Below are 25,699 nucleotides of genomic sequence, written 5' to 3'. Positions count from 1 at the left end.
GAACCAAATCTGCAGTCTCCGAGATTCCAACTAGTTTCAGTTTTGAGAATATTAACATGCCGGTAGTTGCCCAAATCAAAAGCTCAGGGATTATCTTAGATAGAGAGCTTTCTATGTCAGCTCAGGTTTCTGCTGTAATTAAATCCAGCTATTATAAACTTTGCCTTTTAAATCTCTGAAGAAGCTGCTCACCAAGGATAATTTTCAGTCTATTGTGCAGGCTATAATTTATCCCATCTTAGATTACTGCAATGCTTTATACATTGATCTACTTGCTTATGCATTTCTTGTTCTTCAATTGCCACAAAATTCCACTGCATGGCTAATTACTGTCTAACAAGAGAGAAATAAATACCCCAAAGATTTAAAATAAATATTACCTACCGGTTGAATAAAATTATAGGACAGATTATACACTCAGATTAGGCAAGTTTCATCCTTGGATGATTGGCCTCAGACAATGTGAGGAAAACAGTAGATATAATGTGGTGGGCACAACATGAAAAAAAATCTCTTTTTCTCACTTCTTGATGCAGAAAGAGCATTTGATATTGTTCATTAGCCTTTTCTGTTTCGGACCATGGAGGAAATGGGATTTGAAAGCTAATTTAAGATTTGATTACAGAAACTTTATCACCAGCCTTAAGCCTGCATAAAAGTGAGTGGAGGTCTGAGGGATACTTCAATCATTTCAGGGTGGAGAGGGGTACTAGACATGGATGTCCCTTGTCCCCTCTCTTGTTTTCTGTATTCTTGGAACCATTGGCTATCAAGATAAGAAAGAACTCCCGCATAGCAGATTTTCAAGTGGGCAAAGACACTTACAAATTATCACTATTTGCAGACAATATTTTATTCACTTTGACTGACCCTGAGACCTCACTAGAGGAGTAGAAAGAGAGCTGAGTGATTTCAGTAAGGTTTCAGGATTCAAAATCAATTGGGATAAATTGGAATTACTGAATATATCATGCCCTTTGAAGCAAAAACATCCATTCAAATGGGCCCTACACAAAATCATATACCAGGAGGTGAATATTGGCAAATGGGTAGAAGAATTATATAAGATGAATTATACACCATTAAATCATCTCTCTGATTTAGTGCCTGGAAATGCCGAATTTTGTTACCCTTTCAATAGTTTGGTATGTCTATATTCTGTAGCCAGTTCTTTGGTTTCTGTTCTTGAATCCTTATCCTGTTTCAATTTATTATTATTTTATCCTTTTACAGTTTGAGGTTCTGTTCCTCCCAAAGCAGCCGGAGTGGCGAAACATGGGCCATGTCGGGGGCCCGAAATCTGTTTATCTTTACATAACTGAATAATAAAAGTTGGAATTGCTTGGCAACATACAATTGACTGAATCTTTTACTTAAGTTTAGGATCCTCACGCTCTTAGCCTGCACCTTGCTTATTAGATATTTATCCACCATTAAAACATGCTGAGGTAGATCTTAAAAAAGTACGCGTGCGCGTACTTTTGTTCGCACAAACGGTGCAAACAAAAGTATGTCGGATTTTATAAGATACGTGAGTAGCCGCGTGTATCTTATAAAATCCGGGGTTGGCACGCGCAAGGCTGCGCAAAATCGGCAGCCTGCACACGCCGAGCCATGCAGCCTGCCTCCGTTCCCTCCGCGTCCCCCCACCTTCCCCTCCCTTCCCCTATCTAACCCACCCCCCAGCCCTACCTAAATCCCCCCCCCCACCTTTGTTGTGCAAGTTACGCCTGCTTGAGGCAGGCGTAACTTGCGTGCGCCACCTCGTCATCCCCCGGCACAGGCCGCAGTGCCGGGGGACTCGGGACCGCCCTCCCGGCCCGCCCCCAAACTGTCGCCACGCCCCCGGACCGCCCCTGACCCCGGACACCCCCCGGCTGGTTTCGCACCCAATAGCGAAACCATAGAAGGTGTAGCTATTGGGCGCGAAGTAGGACGCGAAAAGGCCCTTACCTTTTCGCCATCCGTGGCGTCTTTGCGGAGTCGGCCCCGGTGACGCCCCGACTCCTCCTCTTCCGGGGCCGACTCCGCCCCGATTTAGGTAGCGCAAGCCTGCTATAGCCTGCGATGGTAGTGCACGCCTGTGCTACCTAAATCGTGGCGGAGTCGGCCCCGGAAGAGGAGGAGTCGGGGCGTCACCGGGGCTGACTCCACGAAGACGGCACTGCCAGCGAAAAGGTAAGGGCCTTTTTGCGTCCTAGTTCGCGCCCAATAGCTACACCTTCTATGGTGGCGCTATTGGTGGGAAACCGGCAGCGATCGCACCGCAGCGGTGCGATCGCTGCCGGCTAGCGTAGGACCGCCCCACCGGGTCGACCCCCCGCCCCCCCATTAGCGCAATTTTCTAAAGTATCACAGGCCTGCGATACATTAGAAAATGAGGCCCTTACTGTAGTAAAGAGTTAAAATGTTGAGAACTATCATGCAAGTATATTGAAATAGCTACTGTTGTAAAGGAGTTCCCCCAGTAACATGATCAAGGGAGGGACAATGTAGCACTTTTTTTTTTCCTAAACCTTAAAACATAGCAGAGCATCCTCGAAGACTGACACAGTCAGACCTCTCTGCTGTCACTCTATGACTAAAATAAATCAAGAGTGATTATAAAGTTGCAAGAGTCACTGAGGGAATATTATTATAGTACAGTATGAATGAGAAGCTGAGTGAGAAGTAGATATGATTGTGTAAATAGAGGGTAAAATTTATTTTATTTATTTGCCTGCCCGGCAGCTGTGGGCTTAGGGAAACCCATGAGGTGTTGGACCAATGGCTAGTGGGGCTAGGGAGGCCCTTAGAAGAGTTGCCCCAATTTTTTTTTAGGCTTGAGCCCGGGAAGAGCAGTGTTCTTCTGGCTGCCAGCGGTTCCAGGCCGCGTGAAAATGAACGCGGCTTACAGCTGCAATGCTGAGAGGTTCTCCTGGGGGCTTGGGACGCTCCTAGGGAATTTCCTCCTCCACCCTCCTGATGCGGCAGAGAGCCGTGATTAAAATTAAAGCGGAAATCAGCCGCATGAGAGCCAGGATGGGGCCACGGGAGCCCGGGGAGCTCTTGGTGGCCTAGGGATGATGAGCAATGCTGGTGTTGGTGAGGTCACAGGAGCCTGGGGAGTTCTTGGCAGCCCGAGGAGGCCCAGAGTGCTGCAAGCTTATTTTTTTTATTTAAATCAATGCTGCTCAATGCAGCTGAGGCAAGAGTACAGTGGCAGCATCCCCAAAGCTGCGGAGAAGGCCAAGGAATCCTTGCTGACATTGGGGATGATGTCAGTGAGAGGCTGCCCCCAAAGTGCCTGAGAGAAATTTGAAAGTTTAAAAGTTAAAGAAAATGTAAACAAGTGATTTTAAAGTTTTTGGTTTAGGGATGCCCATGACCTGACCACATTTGGAGTTTGTGGTCAGAAGTTAATTTTAATCAAGTTATTCCACCCACATTTTCACAGAGGTCCCTGTGATTGAAAAGTGATTAAAACCTGTCAGAAACGATTTTGGTAGTGGTCGTCAGGAGAGATCATATAAACACGATGTAAAGTGTTTTGTTAGTTGAATGAGAATCTGTTGGGTTTTTATTTTGCTGTTGGGTTGACCTAAAAGTGTACGAATATGAACTAGATTAGATCCTGACTATTGCAATGTCCTAGAATATATATAATGGGGTAGATTTTATAAAAGTATGCCTGCGTCTACTTTTGTTCGCGCACCAGGCGCAAACAAAAGCACGCCGGATTTTAATAGATAGGTGCGTAGCCGCGCGTATCCTTTAAAATCCGGGGTTGGCGCACGCAAGGCTGCCCAAAATCGGCAGCCTGTGCGCGCCGAGCTGCGAAGCCTGCCTCTGTTTCCTCCGAGGCCGCTCCGAAATCGGAACGACCTCAGAGGGAACTTTCCTTCCACCCCCCTGCACCTTCCCCTCCCTTCCCTTACTTAACCCACCCCCCCCCAGCCCTATCTAACCCCCCCACTTTTGTTAGAAAAGTTACGCCTGCCTGAGGCAGGCGCAACTCGCGCTTGCGCGCCAAGCACGATTCCCCAGCATAGGAGCGGTTTCAGAGGCCTCGGCCATGCCCCCGAAATGCCCCCGGGCCAGACCCACGCCCGCGGCTCTGCCCCCAGGTGATGTGCCGCTGCGACATGCTCCCTGACATGCCCCCCCCCAGGAAAGCCCTGGGACTTAAGCATGTCCCGGGGCTTGTGCATGCCGGGGAAGGGCGCACAGGGGGAGCTTGGGGCAGGTTTTCAGGTTTTCTCATTCATACTGTACTATAATAATATTCCCTCAGTGATTCTTGAAAATCTGTCCCAATATGAATTAGAACAGATAGTTATTGTGGTGTTAACCTAGAATGTGAATGTGAACACAAAGTACGTGATTCTTGACCAAGAATATGAATGCTAATATTGTAAACCGCTGTGATCCTCATTTGGACGACAGTATATAAAACGCCAAAATAAATAAATAAACATGGTTTTAACTCTTGTTTGGAGGAAAAAAATGTTTAATATGAAAAATAAAAATATAATTAGCTGTAAAAGTTCCTAAAATAGCTACTATGGTTTTGAAAGGACACCTTCTACCTAGCTTGATTGAAACTAGGTAGAAAGTGCATCAAGCTTGGTAGAGAGTACAGTGTATAAATCAACTCCTCCTTTACCTTTCATCGCTCCAAATGACATAAAATCTTCAGCGATAACAACTTTGCAGTTCTTACCTCTGACTGTGTATGTAAAACTGCCCCCCCCCCCAAACCCACCCCAACCCCAAACCACCTCTCTCTCAATGGCATGTGCGATAAAAACCTTTTCGGTCGGTAACACACAGCTAACATGGGCACAATGCTCAGAAAAAAGGTGTATTTATTTCTGGCATTAAACACCATATTGCTGTGTATTACTCTATCGCATTTGAAGTTAGGAGCTGCTCATTACCATTAACTCTGCTCAAACTCCTCCCACTTGCAAAGGCAATGTCACATTTACATACTAGCGCACGTTGCGCTATTTACTGCACACATTGGGTCGGATTTTCAGAGCCCTGCTCGCGTAAATCCGCCCAAAACCAGGCGGATTTACGCGAGCAGGGCCCTGCGTGCCGGGAAGCCTATTTTACATAGGCCTACCGGCACGCGCAGAGCCCCGGGACTCGCGTAAGTCCCGGGGTTTTCGGAGGGGGCGTGTCGGGGGGGCGGGCCCGAACCGCGCGGCGTTTTCGGGGCGTGTCGGGAGTGTTCCGGGGGCGTGGCTACGGCCCGGGGCGGCCCGGGGGCGTGGCCGCGCCCTCTGGACCCGCCCCCAGGTCGCATCCCGGCGCGCAGGAGGCCCGCTGACGCGCGGGGATTTACGCCTCCCTCTGGGAGGCGTAAATCCCCCGACAAAGGTAAGGGGGGGGTTTAGACAGGGCCGGGCGGGTGGGTTAGGTAGGGGAAGGGAGGGGAAGGTGAGGGGAGGGCAAAGGAAAGTTCCCTCCGAGGCCGCTCCGATTTCGGAGCGGCCTTGGAGGGAACGGGGGTAGGCTGCGCGGCTCGGCGCGCGCCGGCTATACGAAATCGATAGCCTTGCGCGCGCCGATTCAGGATTTTAGCGGATACGCGCGGCTCCGCGCGTATCTACTAAAATCCAGCGTACTTTTGTTTGCGCCTGGAGCGCAAACAAAAGTAGGCTATTTGCGCTCGTTTTAAAATCCGCCCCAGTATGTTGTTATTGCAAAATGATTAATTACCCTCTTTGATAGATAAATGGATGTAAGAAAAGTGGATGACTGATGGTCTGATTCTGAGTGGATTCAACTGGCATTCAGAGAAAAATATTTCATAAAGACAGACCAGATTGTAGACATGCCATCTGCAGATAAAGGTGATACAGTGTTGATCACAGTATCTGTAAATAAAGGTATTTCTGTGTTGTTTCCTTAGAGGAAAATACATCTTTGATATAATTTGGAATATAGAAATTCCATAAATTGTTCATGTCTTTATTTGTAAATAAGTGTAGAATGTGAGAGAGAGTTATTAAATATATTTCCTACTTTGTGAGTTCTCTCAAAGCCAGCATCCTTAGACAGAGTTGAAATAAATATCTTTTGATTTCTATTAGCAAGAACTCCAGTTTCAATTAGTTGACACATGCTAGCAACATAGTAGACTGCAAAAGATTAATAGTGTGAGGCAGTCAGTCTTTATTATAGATTTGGTTTGAGTTAGCATAGTAGCTGAACCACTGTATCCTAACACTTCGTGGTCAAGATTGATAGTCCACGTCCAGTTTGCGCCATCAAGCAGCATAAGCTACTCTTTGATCACAAACCACCAAAGCTTCACATCATTCCTTGGTCAGCACTCTCTACCCAGCGTTCACAAGTAGTGTTCTCAAAATTTATCACCCAGAAATCAATCAAAGATAAGTGCGCACCAATGAACTGTGACACAATTTTGGTAAATTGCACTAGTGCAAACACACATGGAAAGACAAGAGATGATAGTTAATCATTGAATTAAACAGGTTACAAGTAATTCTTCTACAGGAACCGGTTTCTATTCAAACCACTGTGATTAAGAATTAGAGTGACAGTCAAATATACAACATTGTTTTGTGCGTCAGAAGTAAATCATTTCTCATTAAAAATGTTGACACTATTGAAATGTTTATTCTGTTCAATTAGTACATTTGTTTCTAGAAGTGAAGAACCTGGAAAATTAGCCATTTGCCAGCAAAATAAAATTCTTTAATTTGATTATAGAAGTGCATCTGGAATCATTTTTCTATTTTGATTTATTTTCTGATGAAGATACTCTGGGTATTAAAACTATTTCCATTCCATTTAAAGCAGAAACCCCAATAGCCTTACCATCTGGCAACCCATGTGACAGTGCCCTTAATAGTTTGGTGCCCAAGGGTGTTTATGATTAAGGTAATCTGATTTGGTAGACACAAATCAGGTAAGGAGCATTAAGATTAGATTAAAATTTAAAAGAAGCGGTGTTTATGGGCCTTTTAGGTACCGCATATTTGAGGAGTGTGCAAGTGAAGAGAGAGAGAGACAGAGAATGAGATAAAGCACACTAAGTCTTAAGAGAAATGAGTCAAAACCCCTGCCAGCTGTGAGGTTACAGCAGAAGGCTGAAAGAAAGAGCTAATATCAAAATTGATATAGTAAATTTATTGCTTCTTAAGACAGTACTTGATAGTGTCAGGATTACTATATATTGACAGCCTCCAGATTTTTTTTAATAAAATTTAAAAAAAGTTACTTCATTGATTATATTATAAAAGGGAAGAAAAATGATCAGTTTAATTGTAGTAACAGTTAGACAAGAAAGTACAACAAGCCGTCATGGGACTTAAGTGAATGCTCTAGTTACCGAAAGATGGTTGGGTAGAGAGTAGTAGTTAGTTTTTTCCAGTTTCATTTAGTTAAAGTACAGGTAAAAGAAGAAAAGAGAGACAAAGACACACCAAAATACTGAGTCTACGCACCCCGTAAGTCAGCAAACTCAAGTATTGGACAATGCACCCTAGCTGCAAGACATGTGGTAAATGTATACACACACCAACAAGGATGGTGGACGTGAGGACCGCCTAGTAACTTGCATGCAAAGGTGGCAGACCTCACGCGTCACCTAGATAGGATTATAGACAGTGCTGGGGAGAAGCTGGCTTTCGTGGTACATGTGGGCACCGACAAAGGAAAATGTGGGAGAGAGGTTCTGGAAGCCAAATTTAGGATTTTAGGTAGAAAGCTGAAATCCAGAACCTCCAGGGTGGCATTCTCTGAAATGCTTCCTGTTCCACATGCAGGTCCCCAGAGGTAAAACACACACATGCAATACCTCTGTTCTACACGTAAACTATATTAGGAGTATAGAGTATTGTAATAGGCTTTAGTTTGTATTTATTAAAAATATCATATATCGATGAGAGTATTATAATAGGCATCAGTCTGCAATCATTGAAGAAAACTGTATGTAATACATCTATACAGGGGTACATTATCCCGTTTTAAGTTGTGCAAAGTTACATGAAGGGGTATTAATTATGCCAGTGTATAGGGTTTTAGGAGGTATGAGGTGTGTGGTGTGATTTGAATGGTGTGGATGGATAGTATGGATGTATGGAGGGTAATGTATGTATGACGATGTTTTAATATTTGGCGGAGCAATATCTCACATAGCTGATTATATGACATATGTGTATTAAAATTATTTGTATATAATAAATAACAATAAAAGATTTTGGGCAGTATATATGGTCCCCAGAGGTAGGCAGAGCTCCAGAGTCTCAATGCGTGGATGAGACAATGGTGCAAGAAAGAGGGATTCAATTTTGTAAGGAACTGGGGAAACATTTGGGAAAGAGGGAAACTTTTCTGAAAGGATGGGCTCCACCTTAACCAGAGTGGAACCAGGCTGCTGGCACTAACTTTTAAAAAGGAGATAGAGCAGCTTTTAAACTAGAATAAGGGGGAAAGCCAACAGTCATTCAGCAGTGCATGATTCGGAGGAATGTATCCTTGAAGGATACTAATAAAATGGGAGAGTTAGGGCATCCCAACAGAGAGATTCCAATAAAAGCAAACGTACTCTAAGTGCCTATATGTAAAAAATCACCTGAGCTAAAGATTTCCAAATTATCCATATTAACTGAAAAGCAGGTTGTTAATACAAACAAAAAACATACTTTGAAATGTCTGTATGCCAGTGCCAGAAGTCTAAGAAGTAAGGTGGGAGAGTTAGAGTGTATAGCAGTAAATGAGATTGACATAATTGGCATCACAGAGACCTGGTGAAAGGAGGATAACCAATGGGACAGTGCTATATCAGGGTACAAATTATATTTCAATGATAGGGAGAATCAACTTGGTGGGGGTATGGCACTTATGTCTAGGAGGATATAGAGTCCAACAGGATAAAGATCATACAAGAGACTAAATGCTCAGTAGAATCTATATGGGTAGAAATCCCATGTGTGTTGGGTAAGAGTATAGTGATAGGAGTATACTACCGTCCACCTGGACAAAATGGTCAGACAGATGATGAAATGCTAAGAGAAATCAGGGAAGCTAACCAATTTGGCAGTGCAATAATAATGGGAGATTTCAGTTACCCCAATATTGACTGGGTAAATGTAACATCAGGACTTGCTAGAGACACAAAGTTCCTGGATGTAATAAATGACTGCTTCATGGAGCAATTGGTTCAGTAACCAACAAGAGAGGGAGCTATTTTAGATTTAATTCTTAGTGGAACGCAGGATTTGGTGAGAGAGGTAACGGTGGTGGGGCCACTTGGCAACAGTGATCATAACATGATCATATTTAAACTAATAACTGGAAGGGGGACAATACGTAAATCTGCAGCTCTCACACTAAACTTTCAAAAGGGAAAGCTTGATAAAATGAGGAAAATAGTTAGAAAAAAACTTAAAGGTTCAGCTGCAAAGGTTAAAAGTGTTCAACAGGCATGGACATTGTTTAAAAATCAATCCTAGACGTGCAGTCCAGATGTATTCCATGCATTAAGAAAGGTGGAAGGCAGGCAAAATGATTACCAGCATGGTTAAAAGGTGAGGTGAAAGAGGCTATTTTAGACAAAAAAAAATCCTTCAAAAACTGGAAGAAGGATCCATCTGAAGAAAATAGGAAAAAGCATAAGCATTGTCACGTTAAGTGTGTAAAACATTGATAAGACAGGCGAAGAGAGAATTTGAAATGGCCGTAGAGGCAAAAACTCATAATAAAAACTTTTAAAAATATATCAAAACAAGAAACTGTGATGGAGTCAGTTGGACTGTTAGCTGATCGAGGGGGTTAAAGGTGCTCTTATGGAAGATAAGGCCATTGCAGAAAGACTAAATGAATTCTTTGCTTCCGTGTTTACTAATGAGGATGTTATGGAGATATCAGTTCTGGAGATGGTTTTCAAGGGTGATGAGTCAGATGAACTGAATCAAATCACTGTGAACCTGTAGCAAATGTTGCACTGGAGGTGGACCCTTGGTCTGGTGCAGGATTGGTACGGCCCTCTGGTCGGACCCAGAGAACGCCTGCCACCAGGAGGCGGAGCACACAAGGAGTCAGAGGCTAGCTGGAGCTTCTCCAATAACAGTCCAGGGTTTCCGCAGGTTGAGCCCTTGGGTACCTGGACCGCCTGGACTTAGGTGGGCCTCTGGTGGTCTCTCAGAGATGTGTGCCCACCATGAGCAAGGTGCGCGGCTGATGCAGAGTGTATGAGTTAGACCTGGACTGGGAGCTCCGGAGACCTCAGGGAGGCAACAGTCCAGAGAGGTCCTCTGGGCGAGACAGGCAGTGCCTGTAGGTCTAGCCAGGTGGGAGCCACGGTTGGTTTCCAAGCAGGTTGGCCCAATGGTCACAGGAGGCCAGAAGAGAGTGTCCGAGTGAAGCGCAAGGGTCAGAACCAGAGAATCAGTCCAGGAAAGGTAAGCCAAAGCAGGGGTTAATACCAGAATCAGTCCGGGTGTATTCAAGGCAAGCAAGGGTCGGTTTCAGGCGGCAGACAAGAGAATGGTCAGGCAGGCAGAGGTCAGTACCAAAGGTCAGACCGGAGAGGTACTACCTGAGAAGGACACAGGAACATGGAGACGCTGGAACAGGAGACACTTGGAACATAAAGGCAAACTAGTACACCAACCGTGTCAACCCGATTGCCAAGGCGAGGTCTTGGGGACAGGGCCTCGCCTTAAGTAGGGAGACTAAGTGACATCATTGGGAGGCGCCCCTGTGGGTTTTCCTGCCTGGGGCCCTTTAAAAGCCTGCACGTCGGCCGCTCGTGTGCCTAGGGGCATGGCCGAGGACGCCGACGACGCAGAGCCCAAACAGGGGCTCAGCCATGAGGCTTGTGAGGAGGATGGTGAACGGAGAGCCCGAGGACGTCGTGAACTGGGTGCGGCTGCAAGGGAGGGGTGCCCAGAGCTGGTCAACAGAAGCGTGAGGTGAGCAGGCCCAGCCGCGGTGCCAACGTGGCCGGGATGCGCAACAGCAAATCACCTGGACTGATGGTATGCATCCTAGGGTTCTGAAGGAACTCAAAAATGAAATTTCAGATCTATTAGTTAAAATTTGTAATCTATCATTAAGATTATCCATTGTACCTGAAGTCTAGAGGGTAGCCAATGTCACCCCAATATTTAAAAAGGGCTCCAGGGGTGATCCAGGAAACTATAAACTAGTGAGCCTGACTTCAGTACTGGGAAAAATAGTGGAAACTATTCTAAAGATCAAAATCACAGAGCATATAGAAAGACATATGAGTCCTATACATACATACACCTACAGTATAACCTGCCAGTGTTCTCCAAGTTTATCCTACAGTTTGAGCAGCAGCTGCAGTGTTCGATGTTCCAAAGATGGGCATTGTAACAGAGATAGAGGATATGAGCTCCTCAGCGAGGGCCAGGGGTCTAACCCAGCAGCAAGAGATGGACAATGTGTGGGAATCTTCATGCAGGCTGAGGCTAGTGGCTGTGGCAGCAGTACAGGATTAGAGCTGTGAACTCCTCAGGCTGTCTGCTAGTTGTAGCAGCACAGTAGGGCTCGTCACCTCATGGAAATAAGGTTTTAGTGGTAGGGATGTGTTTTCATTGGCCATGTCTGCTATTCCATCTTTATAAATATTGTAGTCTTTCACCAAGAAGCTTAATCTCCACCCTCGTGCAGTCTTTGGGTTCTGCACACTGATTTTACAATCACCTGTATCCATGAAATGAAACAGTCACCCTTACTGGGGTAAGAAGAAATTTGAGTCTTGTTGATTTAAGCTACAGCTCTTCTCATGGTGCTTTACTGCCCCTTTGGAATCTGGAACCTGGGATCTGGCACCATAAAACTTCATTCACAACTACCTGGGGATTTTTCCCCTATCCTGTATCCAACTTTATGTAGTCCAATTATTGTAGCAACAGTCCTTGTCTTGGAGCCCTGGACCAGTGCTCTTTCCAGAACCCTGCAATCTTGAGCCCTAAATCCAGCCATTAAGTGGCAGCCTTGCAGGGTGTAAGGCGACTGCCAGAGCTGGTGGTGCACTAACTTTAACAGTCACCTTATGCTCCTGTGAAATGGGACTATCCCAGGCCCTCCCCCATGTGAAAAAAGTGCTGGGACCAAGAACCGCCCCAGCCTCCACTTACCCCTTCCATGGGAGTCCTAGTTAATAAAAAGGTCAGGAGGGATGCTCACTTGCCTCCTTCCCCTCTGACATTCCTTAAAAATGGTGCTGGTTGGCCATGAGACTGGCACAATAGTGACGACCAAACGGCACTGGTCTTAGGGCCGGCCAGTGCCATTTTGTCGCATGTCCATACAATAGCCCTGAGACCGGTGCCATTTCACTATTAGGCCCAGGCAGTCCTAAGGAGACCTTGTCGGAAGCCCTGGGAAATTGGTGGTGCACTTTAGATGGCACACACCCCTGTATCCTTGAATGATGAAATGGGGCTTCCTCTGCCCAGGAGCCGGGAATGCTGCCTCTACAACATGTCCAGATCCAGCCAAACAGGCGAGCAGGAGAACTGAGTCGAGAATCATACTCAGGCCCTTCTTAATGGCAGTGCCCAGCACCACTACCGAGTCATCAGACTGGTCCTCGGGTGGCATTCCTGGTCAAAAGATTCAGCTTTCCTTCAACAACAAACTTCCTCCAGTTCCTGCTTAGCATCCCTCCCATTTCATACTTGTTCTCGTTCTATAATTTATATCAGGATTATGCTTTTTGTCAGTTTAACCACATGGAAACAGAAGAGGTCTTTGTTGCTAATTTGTGTTGACAGATTTGAATAAAGGCATAGATCAGAAAACACTGACAATGCCTTCCAGCTGCTGCTGCTCCATGAATATCACCCAGGCAGGCTCCAGTGTCAAAGAGAAAGGGGAGAAAAGGTGAGGGGGCAGAGGGCATGGTGAGGAGTGAGAGGGGTAGGATCCGGGGGACCGAGGAGTTTTATACACTTGACTTTAAGAATGTCCAACCTCAGCACAATGTCCTCTTTATTTCATAACTGAATCCCCTTTTCTGTCCTGTTTAACTTCCCATTACTGAGCTAGAATGAAGCCTGTGTTCCCCAGGGATGCCAAACTGACCATGATTAAATTCTTGTCTGGTGATGATCTTGAAGGGCTCCTAGCCTCTAAGTCCTCCCTCTCTTTCCTCTCAGTTTATTATTCTTTAGCTCCATCCCTTCCACATGCACAAATGTCCCTCTTCCCTGGCTTATTTCCTCTTTTTCTCGTTACCTTTGTTTCCTCCATCTGTTCTGTCTTTTTGCTTCTCTCTGTCTGACACATTTCCTGCAGACCCCTTATCTATTTATTTGTATAAATAAGCCACCTGTGCCGAGGCCCTAGGTGGCTTACAGAAGAACATATACAATAAAATCTTTACAAAAGTGCTAAAATCAAACAAAACAAAGTGACAATCCAGAACTCTGCCAACGTCAATCAAACTGAAGCCAATCTGTATTTCAGGAGAAGGCTTGTCCGAACAAAAAGGTTTTTAGCAAACTTTGAAATGTCTTCATGCATTCTGTCAACCTTAGCTCCTGAGGTAGAGAATTCCAAATTATAAGTGCTGCCACCAAGAAATCACAATCTCTTCTATCGTGATGAACCGTCGGCATGTCCAGAAGAGCTTTATGGTGAGTGACGTGCCCTTGTAGGATAGTATACGCTCATGGGCATTCACCCATGGAAGAGAACTGACAGCAAGCAATTTATGTACCAGAATCACAGTGTTAAATTTGACCTTCCACTGAATCAGAAGCCATGGAGGTCAAACAGAATGGGTGACATGTGAACTCTCATTTTATGGTCTGTAATAAGCCGAGCTGTGGCGTTCCACAAAAGCTGAAGTGTTTTCATTGTGGATGCCGGTAAACCTAAACCGAATTACAGTAATCTAATGCCGGCAACACAAAAGCTTGAACAACTAAACAAAAGTCTGCAAGCTGCAAAAACCAGCAGTTTGTAAATGCTGGATTTCACTATGGCCTTTATCTGATGATAAATGATAAGTTAGAATCAATTATTATCCTTAGGCTCCTACAGTTCTGCACCATCGACCCTGACAGATGACAGAATTGAAACAGGTTCGCTTAATGTAATAGCCAGATCGGGGCTTTTCCAGCCTGTCCTAGGGAGCCTATAGCCAGTCAGGTTTTCAGAATATACACAATGAATATGCATGAAGTAAATTAGCATATAGTGGATTTCCAATGTATACAGATTTATCTCATGCATATTCATTGTGAATATCCTGAAAACGTGACCAGGTGTGGGGTCTCCTGGATAGGTTTGAGAAGCTCTATTATACTATAGATTGTTTCTGATTATCATGTCTTGTAGCTATTTCCCTGATTTAGCATTTGCCCTGAATATGTTACAGTAATTTAAATATTTTCTTATCTTTTTATGACTCCCTTAAAAATAAATAAAAAAATAAAAAAATAAGGGATAAAATGTACCTTCAGGAACTGGTAAATCAGTGCTATGGCAGGTCCTTCTTCTCTTGCCCTCAGGGCTATTTGGAGGGGGTGAGAAAAGGTAGACATGACATCAAACTCTTTCCCGAACCTATGCCAGCATTGTTGCTTTAGAATGAATTCCTAGTATGTGAGCCGACTGCAGGGCTTTGTAGGTGCAGTGTAATTTGGGGAATTCACTTGTAAAGCAAATTCATAGTTATTTTTACCCTGGATTTTCCTTCCTTGTTTCACTGTCTTTCATGACTGGTTTTGCAACTATTTCCTCAAGTGCCCACAACTGTCTCACCACCGTGGCCCCACAGAATAGCCCTGTTGATGCTCCAGTACATAAAAACATCTGCCACTTCCTAATTCTGCCTGGCTCGGGTAACGGATGGCTTCATGTAACACGCCAACAGCACATGTAAAACACATAAACAGTAGCCCAGGTGGTTGCAATCAGCAGGATTTTATGAGCTGGAATCTACTCAAAAATCAAAACAAACATTTAATAATTAACAGTATCTTAGTTTTTCAGGAAAACACAGCAAGTTGTCATATATAGTAGATTATTTTTTTTAAACATCTAAAGTAAAATGCACAAAGGAAAAAATACATTTCTCCTGGTGATCAAGCCACAGAAATGTAACCATGCAGTCTTCTACAATAAAGATGCCTTCTGAGCTCTCAAAATTACTTTCCTGTCCATCCAGAAGTAAATACAAGCTAGACTTAAGAAAGTTTGGAGAAAAGCTCCATTTCTAGCATGCTCAAAACACAAAGGGATAGTTATTCAAAATCCATTTAAATGGATAATGACAAGTTATCCGTCTAAATGGCTTAGCCGCAATATTCGGTGATTTATCTGGCTAAGATCTGGTCAGTTAACGCTGATATGTCGTGGGTGTTCCTGGGGTAAGCAGTAGGCATTCTGGGGAGGAGCGGAGTTACCTGGTTAGGTTCACCAGCTAACCTCGCAATTCGTAGTTAACCACTGAACCTAACTTTTAAGATAGCCGGATATATTCAGTGTGATTGCCGCGCGCTGGATATCCTGGTTAAGGTAGCCGGATAGATGTATCTGGCTAACTTTATTAGCCGCTCAGCAGCTGAATATCAGCACCAAAGAAATTAAGGGTAGATTTTTAAAGAAGCGCGCATCCATGTCCCAGTTAAGGAGTGGACTGGGAGGGAACTTCCCTACCCTCTACCTTAATCTCCCTTCCCCTTCCCCTTCCCCTCTCCTCCCCCACCCCTAAGTCCTACCTTTTTCCTTTTTTGTCTTTGAATGTACTTCAGGCCCAACCTGCCGGCGTGCGAGACTCTGGGACAGCGATGAATGGCGCTGTCCTGGCCCGCCCCTGACACGCCCCTCCCCGCCCAGGACACGCCTTCCTGGCCCGCCCCTTCCAAGAGGCCTGGCACTTGAGCACATACCGGCCTTTACGCGTGTGGCCGGGCCTCTTGGAAAATTTGCCCAGCACACGTAAGGCCCGGCCACGTGCATAAAGGTCAGAATTTACGCCTGCCGGGCATTTAAAATCTGCCCAATAATCAGCCCATCTTGCCTGCTCAAAAGACAGAACAAACTTAATGATCTCTGACACAGGCAGCTTCAGAATGGGAAAGAGAAAGAGGAGGGAAGCAGAGGGAGCAGAAATAACAAATTACACTGCTCAAAATTGACTTAAAACATTGAAATAACAGGGTGCCTCCATTATTACCACTGTGATATTATCAAACAGAACTGTACAAAAAGGAGCAAGGAATTTAGGTTGTTTGTGGAAATAACCAGTCACAGCAGGTTAACTCCCCTGCAGATTGCACGTTGGAAGAATCCAGCACTGCTCACTCCCAAAAAAGGCACTTTAGAGATAGACGTAAAGAACATTTCTAGCAGAAAGTAGTCAGTGGGAGAAATACTTCTCATATTATTATTGTTATGACTGCTACACCTGCCCCTTTCTGAAAGTTGTCAGCTCACACTTCTTCTGGCGCCTTAAAGGCCAGACAGTCTCCCCAGGCTATAGTGCCTATCTTGACAGTGCTATCTTTTTAAATGAATTAATAACTGACATGCTGAGGGCGGGGAGGGAGAGGGACAAGGAATACTGGCAGAGAGATTTGCGAGTATGGGTGGAATAGGCCTTCTTGACCTGAGAATGACAGTAGATTGGGGGTAGCACTTCCTGACTTGGTACAAAATTGCAATACTTTGTCAAACAACAGACAGTGAAAGTGCATCCTTCTAGTTTAAATGGCAGGAATCCTGGCTCAAAGAAACACACTGCGGTTAGGAATATTATTAGATATATTATAGTCCAGGCAGAAGAACTAATATTTTCTTATTTAAAATGTGTCGTGCTGTCTGAGCCGTGGACATTGGGAAAAAATTATTTATGAAAACTCAGTTGTCTCATGCAAGGGACTGAAGTAGAAAGAAGGGGAAGGTGCACTGAAACTGCAAGAGCTCAAAATGGAGCGAGAGGAGGGGGATTTCCCATGAGCTGGAAGCAACTCTATGACAGCTGCTTTCCTCATGTCTCACACAGAGCTAAAATTAAAAAGATAGTTTATTTTTGTTTCCTGAAAACAGTGTTCTATGCACATAGTCTAACATATTCTCAAGGAATTCCTCCTTCCTCCACCTGCATTACACCATTTCTCCACGTGGCGCTCCTGCTTTCTGCAAACGTTTTTCCCCTCAGATAGTGCCACAAGCCCTGGGTCTGGGGCAGATCCCTGTTGCAGTTGATAATGTCTGCCTCCTTTGTTTAACCTTCAGGATAGTGTTAAGGATGCCTCAACTTCCCTTGCTCCTCCCCAGGAAAAATACCCTGGAAGAAAACTTGCAGAATATGATTCGCACTGACCACAGTGCAGTGATAAATGCTTGCTTCGCCTGGTGAATACACCAAACCACTTATAAAATCAAATACTCTCAAGAATGTAGAGTATGTAGATTTATTAGGGGTTGAACAGGAGCTTCACTTATGGGCCAATACAGAAAGAAGCGCAGGAGAGCCGGCGAGCGCCCACTCTTCCAACTCGTGCACAGGCCAGTGTCTTGGGCGAGCGATTCAGTATCGGCCCGCATGCAAATGAGGGCCCGTGGTAACAGGAGGCGCTAGGGACACTAGCGCATCCCTAACGCCTCCTTTTTGACAGAAGCGGCGGCTGTCAGCAGGTTTGACAGCCGCCGCTCAATTTTACCGGCGTCTGTTCTGGAACCCGCTGACAGCCATGGGTTCGGAAAACGGATGACTGCTAAATTGAGCGTCCGTCTTCCAACCCGCGGGCCACGGACAGATTTTTAATTTTTTTTTTTTTTTTTTTAATTTTAATTTTTTTTTATTTTTGGGGCCTCTGACTTAATATCGCTATGATTTTAAGTTGGAGGGTGTACAAAAGAGCAGTTTTTTCTGCTTTTCTGTACACTTTCCTGGTGCCGGCCAAAATTAAAATGTGTGACTTCGCTGCACATTTTGCATTCTGTATCGCGCGGGAATGACTAATAGGCCTATCGACATGCATTTGCATGTTGCAGGCGCTATTAGTTTCGGGTGGGTTGGCCGCACGTTTTCGACGCACTATTACCCCTTACTGTATAAGGGGTAAAAATAGCGCGGCCAAACGCGGGCTAACAGTGTGTTCCGCCGGAGCGCAGTTTACTGTATCGGCCCGTTAATCAGAATCACCCCAGTTAAAAAAAAAAAAAAAAAGTAACAAAAAGGATTTTTCCACCACCAGTAAGGCTCACCAGTACTCACTTTTTTCAGACCTGAGATCAGAAAAAGAATTAAAATGACAGGAGGAAAGTATGTCTCAGTCCATGCAGATGAGTCTTTATGTCCAATCTGAAAGCGTAGTGCTCTTGGTTTCAGGTTTTACTCCTAGCAGTTCACTGTTAACCAAAGCATGAAGCTTAAACTTAGAATCCAATTGATTCTGACCCGGAGTCTCTAATTTGCCCTGGACTTTCCGACACAGTCCTCCAGAGGAAAAGCGATTCCCTGATCTTTTGAACATTGCCCCTTGAGGAAATCAACATCCACAGGACCCTAGCCAAGTGTCTGATTTACAAAGGCTTTTCTCCTATTCTGTGTCTATGGGGAAAATGTTTTGTAAAGGAGACCCTAAAATAGCAGAAATCACCAAAATGTCTGCAACTTCTGTTCCATGGCATCACTCCTAGGTTCCAGGTCTCAAGTCCTTTCTCCTGAAATGCTGACGTAACAGGTTATGTCCCATGCTGACAGTGTTGACGCTACGGCAGCCCAATGGCAGAATTTCAACGGCCAATCAGAATAGTCAAATGCACAAACCTGAGATGCTTATCACTCATTCCTTAAGATTCAGGCTAAAATACCATGTTTAAAAGGGATCTGCCTGGACACACTCCAGGGAAAACCTGGGAATTTTCTAAATTCTGGTCACTCTGAAATTGGCATGGACATACCTGGAAACTCTCTGGAATTCCCCTGCAGGCTCAAGAAATTTGTATGAATCGACGGGTCTCTCTGGGGGAAAAGTGAAAAACCCAGGCCCTCTCCTTCAGTAAGCCTGCAGGTAGGGCAGAAGTAAGCCTGAGCACATACACTGTCAGGCTAATTTAAAAACAGAACGCGTGTGCGCCCATACATGTGCATATCCGTGCGCGAGCAAAAGGTACGCTGGAATTTTAAATCGTGCGCACACTTGCGTGCGTATGTTATAAAATATACCAACTGCACATAAGTATGCTCCTAATTTTAAGAGGTTACTCGAGCACAGTTAGCGCGCGTGTCTTCTATAGGACTTTGTTGGCTTTCCAGTGTGTATATGTAGGCGGATTTTAAAACATGCTCGCGCAAGGGACAACTCAGTTTTTCCAATTAGTCCACCAGTTTGCCCAGCTAATATTGAAGTCTTCCAGACCCTTCTGGTTTTTCATCCTGCCTGCCCCTCGGCTGACCCAGCCTGTCCTATAAGTCCTAAAACTCAAGATCTACAGCCTTTTTTTTTGATGCGCACACCGGTATATATGCGTGTACTTTGCGGCTTTTAAAATCTGCATTGCTCACTCATGCCCGGCCCAGATATGTGCGTATGTGGGCATTTTTGCACGAGCAACACTTTAAAAATCTACTTCTTGTAGGCTGTATGTAGGGAGAAACTACAGCTGGAATTTCAGGACTTGGAACTCAGCTGAGAGTAGAGTAAGGTTACACAAGTTTGTGAACTGTGGCTTCCAAGGGGATAGGAGTAAAGGGAGTGCTGAATCAGGGAGAGAGGAATGGAAATAATGCTGGGGGGTCATCTCTGGAAAGGCAAAATGCAGTGGTAGTGGTATCAGAGAGAGATAGTGCAGATTAGCAGAGGAGGGGTGGAGTTGGGGAACAGAGAGAGTTATGCGATGAGGATGAAAGGGGGTAGAATCAGGAGTAATCTAAGGAAATATTTCTTTACAAAGAGGGTAATGGATGCATGGAACAGCCTTCCCATTCAAGAAAGCATGGGATAAGCATAGATGATCTCTGTGGGAGTGGTAGGAATTATAAAACTGAGCAGCTGTGTGGCAGGCAGACTAGATAGACTGTCATATTTCTATGATCTCTGTATATAAATAGCTTGTGTCCGTCACACTTTCATGTCTGTCTGTGGCCACCAAATGGCACCCTAAAAAATGGAAGATGCACTGTGCAAAGACAGTATGCTCTGTCTGCAAAGCTATCTCTCAAGCACCCACACAGACACACAGGCTCTTCACACACACTCTTCTCTTAATTTGTTACTGCATTAAAATAATATTTATCTTTTCTACTTTTATTTGGTCTTGAAAATGTTCATTAGTTGTGAACCAGACAACCCAAGCAATGCCAGATATTTTTCACTAATATGGTCTTTCTTCAAAGCCATGACTGTCAGGCTCTCATACACAGCCAAAAGCACAATACATACACACTCACACACAAACACACAGGCTTTTGTCTTAATTTAATACATTAAAAGAATATTTATCTTTTCTACTTTTGTTTGATTTTGAAAATTTGCATCGTTTGTGAAGCCCTATGTCTCAGGCCCCCACGCACAGGCAGGCATAGACAGGCACGCCCACATGCACACAGGTTTCCCTCCCCCCACACATACATACACAAGCTCCCACTCACACACACGCACACATAAGGCATCTACTTCAGGCACTGCCAGAAACCCTTCTTCAGCCATTGTGGAATGGGATCCGCTACAGCCCTCTCCTTCTTTGGCCACAGCAGGATGGGAACTGCGGCAGTCATCCTGCAGGCCTCTTCTTCTGGTGTCGGGCAGCTCTGATTGTGTGAGCCTGAGCTCTAAGTGTCTATGTCCCGGTTGTGGATGTGAGCTGGTTAAAAAATAGGAAAAAGAGAGTACGGCTAACTGGTCAGGTCTCTCCAAAGGGTGGTAAATAGTGCCCCAGGGTTCTGTACTGGATCTGGTGCTTTTTAATCTTCTCTAGAAATCACTATTTAGCACCCACTAGAGTTGGGCAGCGGGAGATGTCTAATATACTGGCAATATAGTTTATAGAGGGAATCCCTATGTTTCTATCCAGTCTGCCCAGCAAGCTTTCACACTTTATTTTTTTCTCACACTTATTTATTTATTTTGAACTTTTATATACCGACATTCATGTGTACTTATCTGTTACTCTTGGCCCTTATTAATAACATTTTGGTTCTAGTTACCTTCCACCCCCTCCAGTGATGTAGAGAGCAGTGCTGGAGCTGCATCTAAGTGAAGTATCAAGCTTAATTGGTTAGGGGTAGTGATCGCCACAATATGCAAGCTACTCCCACGCTTATTTGTTTACCCAGCCTGTGCAATTCAGTCCTTGTTGGTTGTTGTCTGACTATAAATCCTTAACCCTGCTGAACCTGTTGGTATTTGTAATATATGTGAAAGCTACAAGGAAGCTCGTAAAAAGCACTGCCACTGCGTTCCTCCAGCTGGTGGAAAGGTGACTCTTGTGATCTGGTGTGATGCAGGAAAGCAGGAACAAAGAGAGAGAGTAAGAAGTGGATAAGAAGGAGGGGGAGGGAGGAGAATGGAGGGGGGGGGGAGAAAGTGCAAACTGAAGCTGGGGAAGCAAATAATGAATTGGGGGAGAATGGGCAAAGGGGCCTGGAAAGTGAGAGCAAAGGGAGCTGGAGAGGTGAGATGGCAAGCAAGGGGCCTTCAGGGGATGAAAGAGTAAGCAAGGGAGGTTAGATGGTGAGAGCAGGAGGGGTGAGATAGCATGAGAGGGAGGATGGAGGGGGTGAGAGAATGAGCAAGAGGGGGGTTAGGGATAACAGCAAGAGGAGTTTGAGGGGGTGAGAGTAAGGAAGGGGGCAGGGGTTATGATAGAAAATAAGGGAGACTGACTAGATGACAGTGAGTGAAAGAGGATGGAATGGAGAGTGAGCATTTAAAAATAGAGAGGGAGAAAGAGACAGAAGAACAAACCTGACATGGGGAAGAACTTCATCATTTGATTCAGATTGGAATATCAGGCACAGATAGGCCCACCCATCCATCATATTAAATGTGAGTGAAACAACCTGATCTTTTTAAAATCATATTTAATTTAATTTAATTTAATTTGGGAATTATAACTCCCCCATGCCCAATTACCTTGTGGGGTGTTCCTGAGTCTGAAACCGACCTGGCAGGAGCCGTTATTCAAGCAGATTCTGACAGTCCTTATGTTCTTGGAACCTAGTGCCTACACCCAGGAAATCAGATAGGACTGTGAACAGTGCTAGCAGTATTTGCAAATATATACAAATTTATTAGACTATATAATTATATACATTTCTATATGACTATGTACATCGCTACAGGTTATGGAACAGGGCATTTATCTACTCATAGATACTAGTCTCAGACTACACAACTATATACATTTCTACTCGACAGCAAGCACATTTAGCTATTTGTGGATGTTAGTCACCAAATAATACCACCATATAGAATAGGAGGGACATCTTGCATTCCCATTTGGTCAAGCACCATTTTCCTCTCCCCTTTCCCCCAAATCTCATCAATGTGAAGAAATGCAACTGGGCTGTGAATACTGCTGGTCAACTGCTAATGCTGTCTCCTCTGCTCCACTTCTGCTCTACTCTGTTGATAAGTCCGTGCACTCCTAAGGGATCCAGTTCCACCTCTTGATTTGCCGCCGGGGTCTGTGCCCTCCTGGGGATCCCAATATAGCTTCCCAATTGGCCACTGGGGTCCTTGCCCTTCTGGGGAACCCAACATTGCTTACCAATCTGTCCTCCTGGGGGACCTGACATCACCTCTCAATCTGCTGCTGGGTTCTCTGTCCTCCTGGGTGACCTGATGTCACCTTTGTGCAGCCATTTTCCTTAGTCTTTTCTTCCTTTGGAGGGAGGGTTCCCCTTGCTTGAGTTTATAAGTCAACTAGGCTCTTATCATGCTCCATGTTCAGTGATTCCAGTTCAGCTTTTACCCAGCCTGGAGAAACCCCCCTCTTCCCTGTTTTAAATGATTTACACATAACATGAATGTTGAGTTTTAGAAGAGGAAATTGTGACTCTTCAGTTTAATTGTGAAAATGTTGGGGAGGGGAGGAAGAGGGGATGGGGGAAGGGGAAATGGAGGAAGGACCTATGAGCCTGTGCCCCTGATCTTTTCATACCTAGCTATGCCTCTAACATATACCATGAACATTCAGCATATTGTATTGCATGTGGGTGGACCTTGGGCCATAGATTATGAAGACCTCCAGTTTTATAGTGGGTATGTAGATCTAATAGATACTAAAGAATAGATATTGTATTTGTAGGAAGTACCAGAACTGCTTTGAATATTTTGGTATAAATTAAATTTATATTCATTGAGATACTTCCAAGTACAGATCAAACACGTAATGTCAGAAAAAAATAAACCTTCAAACAGGAGTTCCACAGGGATCAGCCCTGTCTGCCACACTATTCAATTAATGATGATATTCAATTAATGATATTCAATTAATACTACCCATCGACGACACGATTGAAAAAAACACTAAACATAGCTAACATGTATCTAGATATCATCAAACAGCTACTAAACCAAATGGAATTAGTTATTAATATAGAGAAAACTGAATTCCTACATTTAGAACGTAAAAACATAGAGATCATTCAAAACCCAATCACACTCAAAAACAACCAAAAAATAGAATTAGCAGAGAAAGTACGAAATCTCGGAGTGATAATTGACACAGAACTAAGTATGAAACAACATATATCTTTAAAAGTAAGGGAAGGATATGCCAAACTCATGACTCTTAGAAGACATAAACCACTATTAACAACCACTAACTTCTGATTAGTGTTACAAGCCTTAATTTTTACAAGCACTGACTATTGCAACGCCCTCCTACTGGGTTTACCATACACCACACTAAGACCACTCCAGATACTACATAACACTGCTGCAAGAATACTGACTGGTAAAAGTAAAAGAGACCATATCACCAAAACCCTAGCTAAACTACACTGGTTACCCATTGAACAAAGAATACAGTACAAAACACTATGTACCATACATAAATTAATACATAACGAAAAAGCAGAATGGCTGAACACAGCCCTTCATGTACACGTACCTCACAGGAACCTGAGATCAGCAAACAAAGCACTACTAACTATTCCTTCAGTCAAAACAGCAAGACTAACCCAAGTAAGGGAAAGGGCTCTATCCTTAGCAGGACCTATACTTTGAAACACAATGCCATTAGAAATCAGATTACAAAGAGACATCAAAACCTTCAGGAAAAGTTTAAAAACAACACTATTTAAACAAGCATATCACAAAGAGAATGGAGAGTAGAATCCAGGGAAGTGTAGGATGCAGTCAGTAGAACACCCACACACATCACCTTAATCAATATGTGTGTATATTATTATTTTTTCTCTCATCACCAAAGGATAAGATACAATTATTAATTTTTAAACTGATACAGATAGGAATGGACATGACTTATCACACCCACCAATTAGTATTGTTTACGAAATTATGTTACCGCAACTTAATGGCACCTGTTTAGTTGATATAATTTAATACAGTTAGTAATATGAATTTATGTGCCTTATTGTAAACCGTTGTGACGGTATCTAGCTTAATGATGGTATAGAAAAGATTTTAAATAAATAAATAAATAAATAAATAAAATATTGTTCCATAATAATCACAGAAAAATTGCAAAGTCATGGGCACCTCTGAAGTAAAAAAAAAAAAAGCCCTATATAACCTAGATTTCATACAAGGTCCTTTTGGGCTAAACTTTGCTGAGGAGTGTGTTTAGAATTACAGTGTTGTAATTTGACTGAATTGTTAAAGCAAAGCCCTGGGAATGGTTGAATATTATATTTTGCTCGCCTGTTATTGTTCCATGTAGGTATTAGCTGACAAAGCTCTATCTCTCTGTTTCCACAGTACATGGGTCAAGCTAACCTGCATGTTTTTGAGGACTGGTGTGGGAGCTCAATCAGCCAACTCCGTAAGAACCTCCACTTTCCACTCTATCCTCATGTAAGTACTACTCAAAAATATCTATTCCCTTGAATTAGGAGCTAGTTGGTCCTTGGGGAAAAGGGTCACACTTAGGAAAGGAGCACACTAAAATGTAACTGGTTACATTAATATACTTTGGATTCAAAGCATCACAGCACATCAACATTTTGCTTATGTTGTGCTGGCATGAAGGTTTTGAGCAACATAAAATTTTGTTACTGTGATCAATAAGGCTGTTGTAGTTTATTTATTTTTATTTTTTTTGCAGTTCCTTCATGTTCCTCCCAATCCTTCCCCAGGCTATTTCTTTAGTGGACATGGTCACCTGGGTAACCTACAATGATGAAATCAAATTCTGCCAGTTTCAACCGACCGTGACACAGTTTTGTTATGGTCAAGTAAAAGGGCCATCCCCAAGGATATGGCATTTTATGTTTAAATATTTTTATTTAGCTTTCAAACAAGAAAGACACAAAACAGTGTTAACCGAACAAACTGGGAAAACTGGTGGATTCTTCCCAGTGCCCCTATTTCTCCAAGAAATATTCCCCAATCCCTGTCAGCACCCCCTTCATTTCCCCTCTCCCCCTCCCCCAGCAAGGTCTCTACATCTCATTTAATATTTAGGGAAAACCACACATGGGAATGGCTTAGATTGCACCCTCAAAAGTCATTCCAAATCTCACTACGAGCCTTATGAGGCTGTATATATAAGTCCC

The 25,699-nt window shown here is 43.9% G+C and overlaps 1 protein-coding gene across 1 annotated transcript in view; it reads left to right on the top strand.

Moving 5' to 3' along the window:
* Positions 1–25,699, top strand: part of B4GALNT3 (beta-1,4-N-acetyl-galactosaminyltransferase 3) — a 397,614-nt gene that overhangs the window by 232,045 nt on the left and 139,870 nt on the right. Inside the window, exon 4 of the mRNA XM_029599934.1 lies at positions 24,903–24,998. Coding sequence (XP_029455794.1) covers positions 24,903–24,998 — 96 coding nt within the window. The remainder of the gene's footprint in view (positions 1–24,902; positions 24,999–25,699) is intronic.

Source organism: Rhinatrema bivittatum, chromosome 4 (assembly GCF_901001135.1).
Source record: "Rhinatrema bivittatum chromosome 4, aRhiBiv1.1, whole genome shotgun sequence".
In the NCBI taxonomy this organism is placed as follows: domain Eukaryota; kingdom Metazoa; phylum Chordata; class Amphibia; order Gymnophiona; family Rhinatrematidae; genus Rhinatrema; species Rhinatrema bivittatum.
This window is presented reverse-complemented; position numbering and strand designations above follow the sequence as displayed.